Below are 20,569 nucleotides of genomic sequence, written 5' to 3' on the forward strand. Positions count from 1 at the left end.
TGGGTTTGCCATTCTCTTACCCGCTATTTCTTTCTGCCTCCACACCACAAGCCACTTTTTTTTAACATTATGCATGGGAATTACTTATCCGATGGTAACGTTAAGGCGAATGATGAAAGAACATAAATGCACCAGTTTTGCTGTTGTTGTCATGTGAAAACAATAAAATGAGGGCAAGCAGAATTTTCAGTGGACCTTTGACATAAGAAATAAAATGTGAGAATAAAAATTTCCGGAATTCCCGCCCAATATTAGTAGCAGTAGGAATTATCCATCGAGTCAATTTATGTAAATGTTCCCAGGAGTAATTTGGTGAAATATTCCCAAGAGCATAAAGGGAATAAAGCACCGCTTGTTTGCTTTCTACTACTTTTGACGCGACAGCGTTAAGGGCCCCGTGTCGCAGATAATCCGGCGTGGGTGTCGGCTTCGGCATCGGCGTTAAGCATCGGCGTCTGGCGGAAATAATCATACCGAACCACATCATCCCGAACCACCCCGCCCACAGAGGCCCTCCGCGTGGCGCGAGGCGTTAGTGAACAAAAATTGAATTTCTCAAAGTAAAATCCGTCAGAAAAATCATAAAGTACGACTTAACCACAACCTACAGGCCTGATGGCATATGATTGTAATTTAAATATACGAGAAAAAATCCTGATAAGCAGCGAGGGATCTTTTAATGCTGACGCATTCCACTCTTAAAGGCGAAGCTTAAGCGTCCTCCAATTCTGATGATGTTTCGCTGTACTTTGGTTCTAGGCAACATTGAGGGAAATGTTCAAAGACCGAGTCTTTCGGAATTTTGGACACGCGCGCGTCTCGGGGCAACAGCAAACATTTAGTAAAACAATAAAAAAATGTCACAGTTTCGCCCTAAGGGCGAAGCAATGAATGCGATAGCAACACAGCAATGTCATACGAAGTAAGGTGAGCGGCTTTGGTAGCAACAACACGCAGAACTGTTGTCGACGCCATCGGCGTTTTGCCCGCGTTAGCTCAAAATGCGTGCGGCGTTGGTGACTGTTGCTGGAGCCTCTGATATAAATAGGCACTTGGTGCCGCAGCTAAACGTCGCCTCCCTTCCCTCCCCCTCCCCCACGGCCTCTCGCGCGTCCGAAGAAGGCGCGTTTGCTCTACATATATGGTGATTGTAAAGGAGAAAAGAGACGCCTACTTCTGCAGCCCTTAAGCGAGCACGGCGCAGAACGCGCGTTTGTTCTCCGCCGTGCGTTCACTCCCCGTGAAAGACGCGCCCCTCGCGCCCTTTCACTCGCACATACAGCGTTCGGCGCGCGGCGACGATTTCATCTCCAAATGACGTCATACGGAACCTCACGGCGACGGCGACGCCGACGGCGACGGCGACGCCGACGGCAGAAATCTGCTTTTGAGTGTCCATATAATTGCTATCGCAATAAAAAGTCTTAAGGCCTCCACATCTTGATACAAGACGGCTCAAATCGCCCCTGTAAACAATGTCTTCCCAGCAATGCATTTGTGTTTAAAAGTGAAGCCGACTTTGGGGATCAGTGTAAGCTTGGTCTTTGTAAGCTGGGTTTCCCACGTTGTGAAGCATACTCATACTCAAAAATGTTATGCGAACGGAGCTCGATAACGCTATCGCGTTCCACTCTTAAAGGCGAAGCTTCAGCGTCCTCCAATTTTGTATCCATTCGTGTAAAGCAGACTGTGTTCATAAAGTACAGGTTTGAGAAAAACTGGCACTCAGCTGCCATTGCGAATATATAGCAAGTAATCGGTAAAAGTGAATTATGACAATCACCATCGCTCAAGCAGATAACTAAGATCAATAAATAAAGGTACAAACTTCATTACATAATCGCAGTGAGTAGTTGTGCTGCCGTGAAAGGAGCCAGCTTTCTGTAATATAGCGGCCGTACTTTCTCACCATTATTGTTTTTTTCAGTCATGTCTTCCAGAATAAAAGATAAAAAATACCTTATTTAAGAAGTTAAATTCTATCTCGGGATGACTATCATCATCATTTATTTTCCCTTAAGGACCCCTGTCGGGGTATTACGTAAGGGGGGGGGTTACAGGAGGTAAGAATATGAATATAGACATGGTTACAATTTTCTACAGCCTGTGGATTTCATTTGAGAACACAACTAAAAGAAAAAAGGAACACACAAAAAAAAGGAAAAACTTCGCGGCACACCGAATACAATGCAAAAGCAAGAAAAAAAGAAAAAAGAAAAAAAGAAAAAGCGAAAGAAGGAAAACACAGTACGGTCATTATAAGGTTAGAGTTTGAGGTAATCAGTAAGCAGCCGTTTAAAGATAATGTGGCATTGGTGCCACTATAATGGTGGCATTGTTTCATTAGTTGGAACTATCGTGTAAACTACTTTGGGCATGCATATTATTCAGCGTCACCCTAAAATGCTAGCCACTGGCATGTAGAAAAATACTGACCTGCAATCAAACCAAAGTGAAATAGTGCAGAATCGCTTCAATTCTGAAGCTAAATACGGTTTGTATGCTATTGTGAGCCCTTGCTTTTTTTTCCCTGTGCGAGTTCTAAACGGGACAGCGAAAGCTCAGATGCTCTGCGCTGATATCAACTGCCGCTATTAGGAAAGCAATACGCGCGAATAGTTTCATAAAGAAGACCTAGTAATGTCTGTTCGAAAAGTTTGATGTACATTCAAAAACTAAGTTATGACTTCATCTAGTCTTTAGACTTACCGCTTTATTTTTCATAACTGCAGCAAAATGTTATCCACATATCGAAAAAATACAGTATATAGATATTACCTATACCCTGATGTTTCCTGCACAGTGCGTGGCGACGATGCCACGTTCTCCGAGTGTTTGAGCTTTTTTAAATAGCAACTTACTATCTCCGCTCAGAAAGACTGCATCATATAGAAATGAAGCTGCTAGTACATGCCTAATTGCGCATTTTTCTTCCTTCTTATCGGTTTCTACGTTGCATTCTTTTATAACGACATACTGAAAAAAAAAGGAGCAACTGCTGCAAAAAGCTGTGAGCTGAAACTGTTCCTGCGACCACAATACTGTATTTTCGAAGTACATCCTTCCGCATTTTTTAACTAGCGATGGTGGCAGCGCCGTAATCGGCATACATTCCGACGGTTTCCTTGTCTCACGGCTAGGGCACGACGGCCCTATTCCCGTGCGGGCCCGGCTACATGTACTGCTCGATAGCTTTTTTCGGCTCTTTCAGCCATTTTGGTGCTTTGTCGGTGGTCGGTCGATGGTCGGTGGTCCGACTCAGCAAGAAATGTTCAAGCGCTCTTTGCTCTCTCTTACTTGCTCTTTATATATCGGTCGCTCTATCTCTTCTTTGCTGTCTCTTCTCTTCTTCGCTATCTCTTTTTTCGTTCGTTCATTCGTTTCTTCGTTATTTCGTTCATGCGTAGGTTCGTAGGTTCGTTTGCTCCGTTCTTCCGTACGGCCTATTCGACTAATTGAATATGATCCCTGATGGTTTCTCTAGTACTACTTCTAGATTACCCAGATTCAGAAAAGACATTTCGCGTATTCTCTGCAAGAAACACTATGGTGCGGAATTCTGCGTTTCAATACCAATTTACCAGGCCGGCACATTTATTCGCATGGGAACGTACGGTCCCCGTTCATCGTCCCGCTTAAAACGCAGTGTAAATCGGGCAGCTAGCACTGGCATAAAAAAAATGCTGGCTCTCCGGTAATAGAGAGTAGGTGTAAGCAAGAAATGGCTACCGGCAAAGCAGATTGGTGCCGCGATGCAGGCATGAAAACTTACTCAGCCAAAATGAACCTGTTTTGAACTGAACCTCGTTTCAAGTCTCGTCTCGGCCAAACAACCATCCTCGGCACGTCGGACATTGCTGGCCTGGTCCCGCAGCGTGGCATAATCTCCCGAAGGAAGAGGCGCAAAACCCGCGCCTTGGAAATCACGGACAGCTGGCGTTGATAAGAGCACACGCAACGCTGTATCAGCGCCAAAAGATGACAGTCAAGTGTGTGATGCACTGTATTTGCCTTTTGAAGGTCACTATTGAAAATGACAAATAATAAAACTTCTGCGTACAAGAAGTTACAGCTTCCGTGGTAATGTGAACCAACATTAGGAAGAAATCGGAAGGAATATTTTTTTTCGTAATTTGTCTGGGCAGTGGCTAGCGTAGGTAATGCGCCCCTGTACAAGGGGTTAAGGGGCAGAGACCGCATTTTCTTATGTTTTGACTGGTTCCCCGGATGATTTCATTTTTGTCTCGCAACGATGCCCGGATATTCTTGTTTGCTTACTCATCTTGAGTTCCAGGATAACGGCTCAGGATTTTGGATCAAGCTTTCTTGAAAGTCGGCAACAACCGAAGCTAAAAGCACTTCATTCTTAAAAACAAAGAGGTGTTGCGCGATACACCGCAATGGGCGCACATAAGCAGCGCCGCATCACACTGAGACGAGCTGATAGAAACCGTTTGACTTCTCCGAAAACGACTGTTTCGGCTGATTTTGATAGCCGGTTATCGCTGTTGTTGCTTTTCGTGCCGTGTGGCCACATCTCGCTTATTGTGTGCGCACAGTAATATTCTAAGACTGGTTCATGTTGTGTCGCTTGGTCGACAAGTTTCCTTTATCCCAACGACTTATACTTCAGTTCAGACAGGTCTGTATCTTGCGCCTAAACTAGTCGGCTGTAATAGGTTTAACCTCCATTGAATGAGATCGACACCCGCTCAAATGGTCGATGTGGACGGCTGCAATAGCTGAAATCCAGCATTTCAACTTCCGTAGCAGATTGTAACTCTCTTTGGGCAAGAATAAATGTATACAAGTGCAACTGGCGCGGCAACTGCGTTGGCGATGCCACGTTTTCCCTCAGCTGCCAGTCTCACGCCGACTAGCCGTTTTTAATTATTTATAGACGTTGAAGTATTTCGCTGCATTCGCTAATAACGAAGCCTTCAACCTAAAAACTTCGGTGCGCCTTTCTTGCACTGAAACGCCAAAATAGTGAATAACTTGAAAGTCGTCAATTCACACTAACGTATACCGTCGCTGCGTTTTGAATGTGCACAAAATGCCATTAATATTGTAATGAACCCAACGAGAGAAAAAAACGGCTTTCTGTCTAAAGAAATAAAATGTTGTCTTCATCAGGTATCGTTCAGGAAAATTCATACGTAAAAGCGAAAGGTTATGTTAGGTGAGGGGAAAAAGTGCAACTCACTATCCGCATTGGCGATAACAGGTCATTACATGACCTCGTATCCCTGCATTAGCTAATTAGGGCTGCATGTAGAGCGGACAATAGCATCCTGTGTAGATTTGTACACTTACAAGCAGTACGTTCATATTATGTAGGTGTTTACAGCGTCAATCGAACCCTGTTTTAACTAACATGGTATTTGAAGGCTTGCATGTATCACATCAGTTTTCAGAGATCCTTCTCGAAAAGCCCAAAAGGCTGTGCCTTTGGAATATATGACGCCATGATGAATGCGTCATGTAGGCACACATCTGCCAGAATAATATGTCTCCGAGTATCTTGAGTGAACGAACATGGGAGAATATGGGATCAAGTGTTTTGTGGGTCTTCAGCTGAAGGCAAAAATAAGTTTTTCGCAAGAAGTCTGCAGCTGCTGTAGTGGTGGCTTGAACATAAAACCGCAGAAAATAGATTAACCAGACGGGAAATAAAATGAAGAAAGCAGTGCAAGTCGTGCAGTCTAGTAGATTATTAGGAAATGCATGAAGAAAAAAAATGAAGCACGCTTAAGTTTCGCCTTTAAGAGTGGTACGCGACAGCAATAAAATATCCCTGAATGCTTGTCAGGGTTTCCGGCAACTTTTCTCCAGCTTCGCCTCCACGACTCGCTGCCGTTTTACGCTGCCGAGGAGGCGAGCGGCTTCTGGATGGTGTTCGCGCAAATAACCTACCCAGGAGCGCTGCTGTATGAATGGTAGAAATGCTGGAAAAGGGGTTTGTGTTTTTTTTTCCTCATCACAGTACTATGTCTACTCGTATGTTCAAATTACAATCCGACGCTATCATGACTGTAGGTTGTTGAAAAGTCGTACTTAACGATTGTCCTGACGGATTTTACTTTGAGAAGTTCAATTAGTTCACTAACACGTCTGCACCACGCGATGGGCCGGCGTGGTCGGGGTGGTTCAGGATGATTTTCTCGGCCACGGACTCCGGCGTCCGCGGCCGAGAATGCCGATGCCGGATTTTCTGCGAGACGGCGCCTTTAAGGCTGTTGCGTTAAAATGGCACAAAGAGGTGCAGGCCCTTATTTGATGAGCAAAGTTCAATTTTATTTTACCCATTTCACCTATAGGCGCCGCAATGTCTCCCTGGAAAGTGAGACGGCTATGTGCGACGCTTCATGAAAGAGTCAAAGCCTCGTTGGCCTTTATTTCAGACGCTAGCAATCTCTGTTTTTCTGCATGCCAGCAAAGGAATTATATATAATAGATCTTTAGTGTATATTTAAAATAGAACTCTGCATGGCGCCATCACCTAAAAACGCAGAGAAATTGCAGTGATATGACCGAAACTAGATTTCATTGAAAGATTCTTTCTTTTAAAAGAAAACCTGTACATATAGCAATGTGGGGCAGTATGTTTGTTTCAATCTTCCTATTTCTTTTTACCACTGCACTGACAACTGCTTCTTTTGTCTTTCTCTAAATCTGACAGGGAGGAAGTCGACGTGGAATGCTTTGTGCCGCAAGAGTAGTGCACAATAACGAATGAATGGATGCTCACGCACTATCTTTGATGTGGCCGTGATCATTTTTTGCTGTGTGCAACTACGGTGTATACTAACTTAAAGAAAAGCAAACATCTACGGCTGTGTGAGCTAAACAGAAATGCAAAATACACGGAAACGAACATCCTCGCTACTTTTACGGCCACTTAGGAAATATATCATTTATAAAAAATAAGCTAGTGTTGTGCATAAAATGTCATTCTCTCAACAAAGTTCACGGCACCCTCCTTTATAGAAACACTGTCATCATTTGCGCAAATATTATACCTTTACAAGATGCTGTGTTAAACGCTTCTCGTATTGTAGCATTATTTGGTTGTTTTGAAGACTCCTGCTAGAGACATTTCCACTTCGGAGGCAATAACTTGTAGAAACAATGTTTTGAGCGAAAAAATATAGTTGCATGTACGATATTTGCGCAGATTGAACCATTTTTGTCAACGCTTACTATGCTGATACATCGCGACCTTTGGTGGTTTCAATCCTATGTGTATGCAAATATGCAAAAAAAAATGGTAGCACCATGGCATCGCCGGTTATGGCATATGTCAGCAAAATAAGCGTCAGAGATAGAATTGTTTATTTATATGATAGGCTCTAGCCATATTTAGGAAGCGCGTAAGGAAGCGAGTAAGTAAGCGAGTAAGACTACGGAAGCTTAGCACGCGAAACTCCATCTTGGGTTGAGTATTTGACGTTAGGCCGTGGGCGGACCCTGTCGTCTGACGACGTTACCTCATTAGGCCAGTACATAGCCGTTACTTCATTACGCCAGTAATGACCATGATTAGGCCAGTACGTAGCCGACGTTACCTCATTAGGCCGTACCACTCACACAGTATACTTTCGTTTCAGGAGTGGAGAAGGAAAGGCAGGAAGGTTAACCAGTTTATAGCACAACCGGTTTGCTACCCTACACATGGAAACGGGCTGGGGGGAGGGTTGAAAGATGGGCAGGAGAGATGGAGGCTCACTCGAACTCTTGGCGGTCCGGAGCATATAATTGGCAGTTGTACTATATTTATAATGGAGGCGTTGTCGTAAACGAAAACTTCACAAGTTTAGTTATGCTTACAGCTTCAAGAGTGACACTCTCTTTGTCAGACACGTGCCAAAGTCCACACAAACTTTGAAACTGTCCTGATGAGAGTGTTGCTGTCTAAACTGTTTGCTTAAAGAAACGATAAGTTTTAGAAGAGAATCTTTTCTTTGAGAACCTCGCCGAATTTCGTGACCGTGGGAGCGGCGACTTGACTGTTCCCTTGCTGAATAAACAAACCAATCACAGTGGAGCACGCACACCGCTGTGTTCCTTGCACCACCACCAGTTGGCGCTCACCTCTGCACATCCGCAGGAGATAAGACAGACAAAGCTAAAAAAATCGTTTAAGGGAATTAATAAAAAAGTGTTCATCCAGGCCCCACCCTTGCCGACACGTCGAAAATAAATGTTTCTTTTTACTTGTTTGCGTGCGCCTGTACTTGTTCAAGTTTATACAACACCGCATCCGAAACGCTAGTTCTATATATATATATATATATATATATATATATATATATATATATAGAACTAGAATATATAAAGCTAATATATATATATATATATATATATATATATATATATTCATTCGCGCTCTTTGAAGGCGCGCTCTTCCCTTTGGAGCGAGCGACACGGGTCTTATCCGTACCGAGTCCAATGGGCAACTGACGACGCCGCTAGGGAAATGGCTATGGTATTGTATGTTATGGTATGGTAAAACTTCATTGAGGTCCTTCGGAACGCGCAGCCCTTAGCTGTACTTCAAGAACGGGGCTGCTTATTGCAGACTACCATTTGGACGATGTGAGGCCGTCGCCGTCGCGTAACGAAGGGCACCGCCAGATCATGTGTTCCAAGTTCGCTAGGTCTGAACATAGCTCGCAAATATTGGTCGATTGTATCTCTGGATAGATTCTGTGTAACAGTGCGGGGTTAGGGTATGCCCCGACCTGTAGTAACATGAGTGGTAACGCCTGTGGTCTGCCTAGTTTCCTATGTGGCGGAGGATATCGTCTCCGTCCCATGTGAAAATGTTTGGTTAAGTTCGTTATATGAGGAGGGAGGATCCCGATTGTCCATAACCTCAGCGCCGCGCCACCCGGTAGCTACGCGGTCAACGACTCCTCGCGCAGCTCTGTGGTCCGACTCGTTGAAGTTGGGCGGGGCGCCCTCGATCTGCCCCATGTGTGCGGGGAACCAGATGATCGTGTGTGACTTGATGCCCTTCTCCCGCAGAATCCGCCATGTCAAGAGAGAATGAGACAAGAGTTATTGGTTTGTAGTCTATTACGTTTTATCACTGTCGTTTCGACACGCATCGTCTTAGACTAGCGTTTGGGCAACAGCGTTCATCGCTCGGGCGCATTGGTTTTGTATCCTTGGGTCCCACGTTCTGCACAATCACCAGGATCGGCCCACTTTGTTGTTCTACGCGTCGTTTTGTCCGCGGACGCGTTCCGCGATAACCTAGCCATATAGAGCTTAGCTGTAAAATTATCACAGCAATGTATACAGGCACTCTCCATGATGCCTACAACGTACGGGCAAATTAAAGGACCGGCTACCACACAGAAAGCACAGAACAGCAACCTTATATTGGGGACGACGGCTATATACGTGTGTTCTCTACGTGTTTTACTTATGTAGGCAACACAGGAGTTGAACAGTCGCGAGGTGCAGGCTAGCCTCTAGAGCAGGTTGTCAGGTATGCATCTAATACTTTTGAGCTTATAAACACGTCCCTTATAGGATACCGAGACGTTGCTTATGCTATCACCCCCCCCCCCTACTCCCCCCCCCCCCCCCAAAAAAAAAAAACGCCATCGCGGCCCTGCGAAAGTGGATGTCCAGCGACGCTGTTGAAAACCACCACTACAACTACTGATGGGGTTATGCAATGCAATTTATGGCTTTAGGGTAATGGTAGTGTTATTAAAGAATAATGGTAGGAATGGGAGTAATGGTAATTTGGACAGCACGCCGCCACCCATAGCGGTGCTGCAACAACATCATTCCTAGGCTGTTCTTTTTTTTCTTTCTTTTTTTGTATATGAAACGCTAGGGATCCCCACGTCGCAAGCTGGTGTCGCCACGGTGGCTTGCGCAACAATAATCTTTACCGTGAAACGTATGCGACGCGATGAGCGCTACGTGCTTCGAATTGCTATCACGAGCACCTTATCATCTAGTATGTATTTCGGGTGCTTGTTTTGAACTTGTTCTTTACAGAAATGTATGCTTTTCCGTATGCTGTATGCGTGATTCCAAAGAATGTATGCACTGTTCACTTTGCTGAGTGCTTGTAGCCTCTGCCATACGGAGCTATGAGCCATTGCATTTTTTCCTAGCTTACGGGGGTATAAGACATTGATGATGATAGTTTTTCGCCGACGTATACAAAAAAATTCCAGCGACCCTAGCCATATACAGCTTCACTGTAAAATATTGCTAAAACGAAAATTTCGAGCAAGACATGAAGCTGGCCGGCACATGTCATACAATGTTGGCAGGCTGCTAACAAAAAGCGAAAATAAAATGTTGCGTCAATTTTTAGTTAAACAGCCTTAGTTTTTTTTCTGAGTTTTAATAAGGTAGATTATATCCTACTTGTGCTTTTGAAAGCAGAAGAAACGTTCTGGTGTTCGAGAGTTTGCTGACCTGCAATTCTGGAAAAAAAATTTTTCTCACAACACACTAGCAGAATTACTAATATGATAACTGCCAGAATTACAAGCACTTATGATAACAACAACGGGTAATTCTGTAATGAAAAATTTACGGCAGAAATTCTGTTGATTTGCATTCACATTGTAAAACCGGGGTCAATATAGTGATTTACTAATACACGAAAAGTTTTTTTGAACATCTGGAACTTTTTGCCCAAATATGTTTGACGCAAGGTTTAGAGTGATTATGACGGTGACAGCAGCCTGACAAACAAACAGCCGCGTTTCGTTTTTTTTTTTTTTTTGTTACGGTCGCCGGTTTTAAATATCGTTGAGGACTGAGACTTATTATATTAGTTTCAGAAGAAGCGTCATAACTGTAGCTGAAAATACTACCCATTACATTTACCACGGATGAAGATACCACGCAGCGCGACTCCAGGAGAATCAGGTATATGTGGTTCGTCTTTACGGGACCCCACTGCAAAGTCCACCTTGCCACACGCCTCAACTCCACTGCATGTGACCTGAAAATTGTTGGACTTGCTCAGGCTCTCATGAACGCAGATTTTGTCGTTCACTTTACGTCTAGGGTAGCTGTGATCAGTGATATTATAATGGAATTGGTCTACGCAGTCCCTTGGTGCTTGAAATGTGACGGTGAAAGAGTCATTTTTGACTGCTACCAACTTCAGGTTGGTCACTTCAGGAAGCCCTGCAATAAGAAAACAAAAGTGACCAGCTCGAAAAAGTAACATATTACCAAGTCGCTTCCTGTTTCCTGTCAATTATGCGATTCAGTCGAAATCTCCATAACACTTTCACGCTTCATTGTGTAGAGAATTGAAGCAGTCTTTGTGAACTTCCTCAAGGCAGATGAGTATTGGAAAGACATTTACAACCATGGATCCTTAACGAACTGTTTGATATTACATTTCAAGATCAAAACATAAGCAGAAATTGAAGCTGTTTTAGCATTACACAACATAACACATGATTCCGGTTGAGTAAGTTTTAGAGGCCCTAGGGAAATGTAAGGTTGGCATGGGTAAAATAAATTATAGAAGCCTTACTATGTTAAGTACCCTCCATCAGGTAATAGAAAACAGACGTGTGCTTAGGCATCGTTGCAGACAAGTACATACTTTCCAACTTCTTTAAGCCTTTTTGTGATTTCCAAAAGTTACAGAAAGCCAAATACCTGTTCCAGGAATAAGGACATTCTCCAGTGTTATTCCAGGTGACGCATGTTCAGGATGACCTCTGGTGTGCGTTTTCACTCGCACACTGATGCTAGTGCACGTGTCGGATTTGGTGCAGGTGACACTAGTCTGCCTCGGATTAAGAGCAGCGCCATTGTTGCATGACACCACGCTGTAGAGCCTGTCGCCAGTGTTGCCACTGCTGTGGTCAGTGACTTCAACCGTGTAGTATTCTATGCAGTCTTTTGGCCGTTCCCAGGTCACAGCAAAAGAGGTAGCAGTAATGTTTGCCACCTGCAGGTTCGACACCTCCGGTAAAGCTGCGAAACACATGCACAACCATGAAAAATGAAAGCTGTTATAAGTCCCAAACCAACTCTGAAATGCATATAGGTAGCCACATCTGCTTTATGAAGGCAATAAGCTAGGTCTTGCAGTAGTCACCTCTCAAACATTAAAGCACTTCCATGAACAACACAGCATTCCGCAATAGGTATAAGTTAAATTAGACTGGCGTGTTGGAATGGTGAAATCGATTAATATTATTCAATACAAATATCATAAAAATGAACTGTCAAATAGCCGCACAAATGGAGCACATTCTTACATTCCTGAAGTAAATATAGAGAGCGGCTGTAAAGGTCTACGGTTAAAAAAAAGGCTTATTTACATAATTCGGTGCATGTAACGCCGTTCAGAACTGACGTCTTCTGAACAATGGAGCTTATAACTGATAAACTAGAAGAAAATTGCATTTAGTACGCGTCATCACAGTTACACTAAGGACACAAATGAATAACAGGCCAACAGATGCACGTAGGGCGCCGTGTTCGTTGAATAAAAAGAAAACTGGAATAATACAGCCCCTCGCATTCTTTGCATCGGCATCATCACCGTCATCAATATCAGCCTATTCTACATATACTGGCGGACGATGGCCTCTTCCATAACCATACAATTACACTCAGCTTATAAGTACTGGCGCTATCATATGCAATTTTTGTAATTTGTTAAAACAACTCAATACTGTGACATACTCAACTACACTTGCCTGCTCTCTGCGCCCATTTATTAACTATGTTTGACTACAGTGTTATGTTTCACGCAATACTTGTACTGGATGGGTCTATTTGTTTCCTCTAATCTCATTTATTACGTTTTAGGTGATGCAAGCATGCTGACTTATCCCCCCCAAAATACTTCGCTTTAATCGAGAAGGAACTTGCAAGGTGCGTAAGAGCGAGGCATCTTTACATAATGACCAGATTTTATTGAGCATACGTTGGCTAGCTAATACGGTTGCTCAGCAAATGGTGCTTCTGCGCTCCAACTACGCCTGCCCTGCAGATGAAAAGTGAGAATTTGCGTTTGTCTAGCTCCATGAACTGCGACAAGTGTTGTCTTTCCATTTATTCGAAAAGAAACAAATATTAGAGAACTTCAGATGCCGAATTGTCGAATTCTATATTTATCGAGTAATAAATTTTACGTTCATATTCAATTATAGGAAAACATCTAAATAAAAACAACTCGAAACGACCACATTGAATTAGACGATTATGTCCCGACACTCTACCCAGCTTATACAATGGGAACCCAGGAAATGTAGCTGCAACCATTTCCAAAAATGTGCTCTTTTATGGTGAACTGGTTCCTAATTCACCTTATCTTGCCTGTTGCTCTACCCAGGCCTCAAACTGTGATAAATAACTTGGAGCGTGCACTGCGTTGTAACATAAGTACCTACCATTACCAGGAAATAGGTATCGGGTAATGTAGTAATAAAGTGTACGTTTTATCATTAACAGGAAAGCATCCTCCCCGCACAGTGGTTACAAACAAAAACGTTCAACCATCTTCAGTCTTAACCTTTAGTGTACTTTACCTGTAATAAAGTTGAGCCATTCATTTTTCTCCCTTTTTTATCTGTTCAAAGTGATCTATCTAAATCTTGATTATAAATGCGTAAGGTTCCCACTAGCTCCATCACTATTAAACTGGTGGCTGTTTAGGCGTGTTTGCTTTCTGTCGGACGCTAAGCAAGCTTGTTAAGTCATATACTAAGAAGGCTATTCACGTTCTTGTGCGTTCCAATCACCGTTTAGGTATTTTAAATACAACACATTAAAAGGAAGTAAAATCTCTACTGAAGCATCTGAAAATACATTTTCAGCGTTATCAGATACGTCTATTTTGCCTTGACATTTATTAGCTGCTTCTTGTAAAGCTCCTATTGTAAGAGACGCTAAACACACGAACTTTGTTATTTTGCTTGCGGGGGCCGTTTTCAGCAGGTAATAGCTCTTCCAGTATGTTCATCAGACCGGCTAAATCAGTCACTCAAAGTCGCAAGTATACTTCAGCATGGTCCACCTTAGAGAAACTAAACACCATCGGCAAGGTACAGAGATTCTATAATTCCTGTCTTGACACATCACTACACTTATGTGAAACCATAACACATTTCTTTTTTTTCGTTCATGGGAAGGTTCATTTAAAAATTCTCGAGCAATATTAACGGACTTCACAGCAATTTTCATAAACATTACGGACAATTCAGATATAAAACAATCATTTCCCATTACGACAAATATTTCTACAAATAAAAGCAAAGAGGAAATACAACGAAGCTGAGATTATTTCTAAAGTAATCGCTGAGTTAGCATGAATGTTATATTTCTCCAGCAGTGTGGAGCTGACTGCGTCAGTAAAGTCGTATTAATATCCAACAAAAAAGCATTTTGACTTATCTGAAAACTCAGGATCTCAGTTATATGTTCCAAGTTAGCTGGAAACTAAACGACATAGGCACAGGAGGCTGTAGTTATAAGATGTGAATCGCAAACCAATTACGAGTACATTAACTCTGAGTGTCTCTAAATGACCAGAACGTTTCCTACCTTTGCGGTTCGTTACAATGTGTTTTACGACGCTAACAGAGCTTCGGGCAGGTGGTCCATTGAGGTGCGTTCGGATCTCAAATGTATATGTGTTCCAAGGCTCAAGTTGGTTGCAGGTTATTTCAGTCTGATCCGGGTGAACAATTGTGCCCTTTGCGCATGAACCAACAATGACGGGTACTGGAGGTCCGCTTGCATTCTCGATGTCGTTTAGCACCACGCGGTAGTAGTCAAAGATGGCCATAGGCCTGTTCCAGGCTACAGTGAAGAAGCTTTCTCCTCGCTTAACCAGGCGGAGGCCAGTAATTTCAGGAGGCGCTGCAATAAAAGCAGATGAGAGCTAGTCATTATCTTGTTGAACAAGATTTCTGAAAGTGGTTCAAACAAGGCAGACAGGATCTTGAATCAATTAACAGTGGTAGATTAATAAGTCTCGCGTGAGACAGCGTCCGACAAGGACAAATTGTCTCCACCCTTACCAAGACAAGTCACGTTACCTAAACATTAGCTCCACTGATCTTCTTTTTGAAAGCCCTGTTAATCGCTTTGAGAAAGAGTGTTATTTTGTAAATAAAAGTCAAAATCTACTTCGCTGTTTATTCAGGGCCGAAGTCACACAAGCGATTTACATTTTTGGTACCAACGACAGGACTTAGCTGGGTAACTTTCATTCCCTCAGGACTTAGTCCAGCAAAAAATTTTTTGTTCCACAATAAGCTAAAAAGGCATTTTTACCGAGAGGCAAAAGAGTGATCCACATGCTTAGTAAATAAACCAAGTAACTTTGTCTCTAATGTTGTTTACACCTTATTAATAGCATTCTTCAAAGACGGCATTAAAAAATTACAAGATAACGAAAAAAATGATCTTGCTGCCAAGTGACAAAGGACGTGAAGCAATTTTACCAAGCTTTGCAATAGCTTTAGGCATGTAAGATGCAGAAGACACTTGCTGTCTCTGTTTTGTTGTTTGGGTTAGCAGCACTAAAACGGATATATCTAGTGAAAAACCTCGACAAGAATGTTCTATACTTATATAACGAATATGCGACTGTTCTCTCCGGCGCTATTCCCTTATTCGCTGTCATATAAGATTCTGTAACTTTTTTTCCATAATACTAACAGGGATAGTGTGTTTCTGTTTTTTCATCTGATGAAACCACCGTTGATGTGATTACTGCAGCTGAGAAACACATATATCTGAAGTTCCGCTTTAACCAAGGTGATTTTCTGCAACAGCGTCCAATATTTTTTGGCCTGGGCTTTCCTGTATGTCGCGCATTAACTTTGTGTTTTTATACTGTGTTTCCAGTAGGTACTTTGTATTTTCGCGCATATATTACATTTTCTAATGCGCCTCCATTCCACCCTGCTAACTTGGATGTACAGCCAAGCTTGTGCGAACGTTAGACAAGTACCTCGACCCCAGCTGACATTAGACGAGTTTACACAAGCCCCACCACCAGAACCGACGTGCATAACGCGCGTACGCACGTGGGCGGAAGTGCAGCATACATACTCATTCTTGTTGGACTACTTGGACTAATTGAATTTCTCAGAGTAAAATGCGTCATAGCAAAGAGTACGACTTACACACGACCTACTGACAAGATGAATTTCAAATATACGAGAAGACATAATTCATTTGCGTGGAAACTGAAACACAAACCCGTTTCCAGCTGCTGTCGGAGGTCTGTCTAAGTGGCCGCGGCCGCCATTTTTTGGGTGAGCCCCCCACGAAATATCCCGACGAACTATAGGCTAACAGCTAGACTAAAGAATTATTGATGTTCTAAAGCAACACTGTCGAAGCTTACCAAACGAAGGTGTCCATATTTCCGCTACGGATGGGCGACTTCTTAAAACGTGGGGACCGCATTCAGCACTTGCCACAACCACGACACAATACTTCGTATTCACGTTGCTTTCAAATTTCAGCCATGTCTGTGACGTCACCTGGTCTATGCAATCAGTCAGGCTTTCGGCTCCGTTACAAGAAGTAAAATTGTGGCATAGTTTAACGGTGTATGTAGTAAGCTTTCCGGACACATTAGCCGGCGGCGCCCACTCTAGCCGGGTGAGCGAAGGCGATATCCCAGCCACAGTGATGTTCTTTGGGGGATCTGGATCTGAAACCAAATGAGGCAAGTATATCTTAGTAATGTGACTTGCTGAGCAAGCTGGTAAGGTGTTATATACTTAATGGGTGGGTATAAGACAAACTTACCACTCGTTAGAATCATTTTTAAAAACCAGACACATTCCACGTTGTAATATAAAACAAAATGTTTGGTTTAATTGTTTAATTTTCCATTGTGGGGTTGCCTTTTTTTCTATATCGCGAATTTCCAATACCATGGGGAGAACTTGCCTACGTTATTGCTGACTGTGTTTATATGCGACTCAATCGCAAATTACTTAATATATCGCAAAGTATTCCTCAGCCGATCAGCTCGAGTTTGTGTTGGCAGCCTTGGGAATTCAAAATCTAAAGTACGGAGACCCATTGACGAGCGCGGTAAATGATTTACCCAATAACGTGTGTCAGTGGGTTCCTGAAGGAGCCAATGAAATATTGACAGGTAGAATTTATTATTCTTCCTTGTGAAAACAGAGAAGATCGAGTGCACTTGTTGGAGGCAAGGAAATGCGATGCTTTAGTGAAACTTCAATAAATTGGTATTCTAATGCTATGCGTACAATTTCATTTCTAGTCTATTCTATTTAACGTCAATGAAGCACTGGAAAATAGATGCATGCTATATATTATCTTTCTCAAGAAAATAAATGTGACGACAAGGAAATGCATGTAGAAGGAAATAAGAGATCTGTGCCAATACGGTGAAGGATTCCATGCCCCTTACATCACAAAGCATATGGTGATTCTGAAAGGGTGGCCATGAACGGGCACGCACTCAATAGCCCAAAATGAATTCAGAAAATTTATTAAAATTTAAGACTACAACGCGCTTTCGTAAGGACGTACTTGCTCTTTAGTTAAACCTATCACTTGGAATCATATGAACATTTTTATACAATAATATCTTGTTTCATGATAAAGAACAGTTTCACTCAATGGCATTCTTTCTCAAGCAATATCCATCGCTGTACAAGCCCATTTATTCGGGAAGACGATATTCCAGGACACAAACCTTGTGGTATTTGAAAAAGAAAGCCTTGCTTTGATGCTGTTTGCCCCCGTAAGAAACTGTGAAAGCACACAAGCATATCAAACGCGTCTACACCATAGTCAAGGCACAAGACGACAGTGTCGTAAAAGAACTGCCCAAAGCGAGCAGCGTGGTAGCGCTTCCGTACACTGCTGAATTTTATGGAGACCTCTCGTCTGATGGCAACATATATGGTCTCCCGGAAGTAACTAATAGTGCTGCTGGTGTTTAAGCTCTTAATTTCAAAGTGTTCCCCTTTCAGGAAGTTAGAAGACAGTCAGTCACCTTCTCCGGCTATAAAAATGCCTCCTATTTCAGCTCCTCGCGATGTACGTTCGGGTGGTCCGTTTTGATGTGTACGCACACTCAAGCTGACGTTCGTGCAAGCGTCGATGTTGGTGCAGGTGACTCGGTTCTGGCTTGGATGGATGATGGTGCCGTTTCCGCATGAGCCCATACGGTGCTGTTTCACGGTAGCTTTCCTTTGGCCACTGTCCTCACTGATGCTGACCCAGTAGTAGTCAAAATGAGATCCAGGCCGCTCCCAGGTAACGGTCATAGAGTTGCCCACAATTGATAGTAGAGCCAGGTTCTCAACCTCAGGCAGATCTGAGACCATTTCACCGAGGCAATGATTGAAGGAAAAACATAAATAAATAACACATCTTGTGCCCATATATGTTAATGATAACTTGAAAAATGAAGTCGTTACGTAAAGTACTAGCAGAATTCCGATTCACTGAATCGAACCTAAGGGTTACAACAGGAACGAAAATTTCTAAGCAAAAAAAAAAGAGTGACATAAAAAAGCACAAGCCAAACTTTCTGAAACTGTGTGCAGTGTAATGCAATCTCTTGAAGGCTAATGAACAAACACTAAGTGTAACTACGATGTAGAAAAAGCATTTTGGGGCGGCACATGCGGCAAACCATATGCCTACAAAACTCCCTAAAAAGTTAACTGTACGCATGCAATGCAATATAACATTAAATGTGCATAAAACCAATATGCGGATCGTATATTTCTTAAACACGAGAACTCCGATTTATGAGTGCGCATGATGGCCTTGCTAGCGCCAGGAAGACGATGACTAGAGAGGTAACGACCGCAGATGCGCTTGAATTTGTTTCAAACTAAAGTTTATTCCCTGCAAAAAACACTTTTTCAACAGCCGTCACTAAAACATAAAGAAAAGGGCAAATTATAGTGCAGGCTGCGTAAAATTACAAAGACAGTAAAGCCTTCCTTATCACACCACTGCGCCAGAAAAAAAGAACTACCCCAAGCTTGAACACAAACCACTACACCAGTCATGCGCCTGCACAAAGGCATATACTATACCAAGCAGATCGTACAGACAACATTTCAAAGAATTTTCGAGGTTGATCATTAGCGCACCATGTTAAAAAATGTTCTGGAAATTCTACGAGATGAACATTTTACCGAACAATCCTTCCACTCGACTGTAACGCTTAAACCTGTTCCAATATTTCAATGAAAGAAAGCGCAGTAATGACAGTGACAAAGCTTACCCCACGCATTCAGTCCTACATGTCATTATTATCCCGGATAAGCATTACCCTCTAATACTGGCATAAACGTCTGAGACATCCTAGTACAGGGTGTTTCGATTACCTTGGGCCAAACATTAAAAATATGCAAATCAGAAACAGAACAAAGGTAGTGTTGTTTGCCGTCGCTTGGAGATGCTCTGGTAATTTTCTTGCATTCCGCCTAATAATATAATTAGTCTTAGTGAATTCATCAATTTCTCGTTATTATAGTTCGGTGAAAATTGTCAATGAGAACATTGTAGAGCAACACGAGAAACTCCCGATGCAGGTTTTTGTTGCTCAATACGTGTACATTAAATTGTTTTTCACACCGAGCGTAAAAGACCGCGAATACACGCAGAATTCCGCGCGACTGACCGCTAGAGGCCCTTTGCGTGTACTCGCGGGCATCTTTCACGCTCGGAAAAACACTTTTATACGGCGCGTATTGAGCAACAAAAAGCTGTATCGGGAGTTTGTCATGTTTTGAAACTCATGGCAACAATTTTTTTTGCCGATGAATACAAAAGCCTTTACGTTATACTCACCAGGTGAACAAATCTTGAGCAGTTATTAGGAGCTGAAGTCCTCCTACGTATACACAGTGGACTCGGGAAGAAACGACTTTGCTCGACTGACACAGGCTCTCTAATTATCCTGAAGAATGAGCACATGAATAGCGCCCATAACACACTGCATTTTTGAGGAACGTCAGTTAAGCGGTACTGTAGGACCTGCCAAGCCGTCCGAACCGCTGTCAAGGGATGATCGTTTGTTTGGAGCACTCAAACAGTCATTGTGTGTGTGTGTGAGACAACTTTAATAAATATCCTGCAAATTGATGGCCTGGGCCTAGGCCGCTTGGGAGCAGCAGAGAGTCTCTCAGTAGCTTCCCGGGCTTGCTGGATGGCCCAAAATTGCTCCTGAAGATCAGAGCTAGTCAGTGCGTCTCTCCACCGCGCCCTTAGTTCAACCAGTTATTGCGATACCAACAATTTAGCACACTCTAAAAAAAAAAAGGAGTGACCCTTGCTCCTTTAAAGGAGGAACGGCGATGTCCCCTATGTTCGTCTTTAAATGGAGGAACTTTCCTCCCTCATGGCTGGGAGCAACTGTTACTCCCTCTCCAAAACCAACATGGCCGACTCCAGGCAAGCGAAGCCAGCAATACGATTATAGGCTTAATAACTAGGATTGAAGCTACTAGGGGCGCCAATACAAGGCTTCGAGATTCGCACGCACTGAACAATGGTCTCGGAGGCTACAATAAATAAAACATTAAAA

General features: G+C 42.9%; 1 protein-coding gene across 4 annotated transcripts in view; it reads right to left on the bottom strand.

Annotated features, from left to right (window-relative positions):
- LOC119463457 (tenascin-R-like) overlaps positions 1-20,569 on the bottom strand; it is an 88,712-nt gene that overhangs the window by 29,518 nt on the left and 38,625 nt on the right. For 2 of the 4 annotated variants that reach the window (XM_037724299.2, XM_049656654.1), the window contains exons 4-8: positions 18,017-18,340; positions 16,379-16,690; positions 14,563-14,880; positions 11,662-11,982; positions 9,634-11,175 (exon numbers count right to left, since the gene is read on the bottom strand). In XM_037724299.2, coding sequence (XP_037580227.1) covers positions 10,853-11,175; positions 11,662-11,982; positions 14,563-14,880; positions 16,379-16,690; positions 18,017-18,340 — 1,598 coding nt within the window. In that variant the 3' untranslated portion in view covers positions 9,634-10,852. Of the gene's footprint in view, positions 1-9,633; positions 11,176-11,661; positions 11,983-14,562; positions 14,881-16,378; positions 16,691-18,016; positions 18,341-20,569 lie in introns of those variants that run through there. The other 2 variants (XM_049656656.1, XM_049656655.1) reach the window with 2 other exon arrangements.

The sequence above is a fragment of the Dermacentor silvarum genome, chromosome 9 (assembly GCF_013339745.2).
Source record: "Dermacentor silvarum isolate Dsil-2018 chromosome 9, BIME_Dsil_1.4, whole genome shotgun sequence".
NCBI lineage: Eukaryota > Metazoa > Arthropoda > Arachnida > Ixodida > Ixodidae > Dermacentor > Dermacentor silvarum.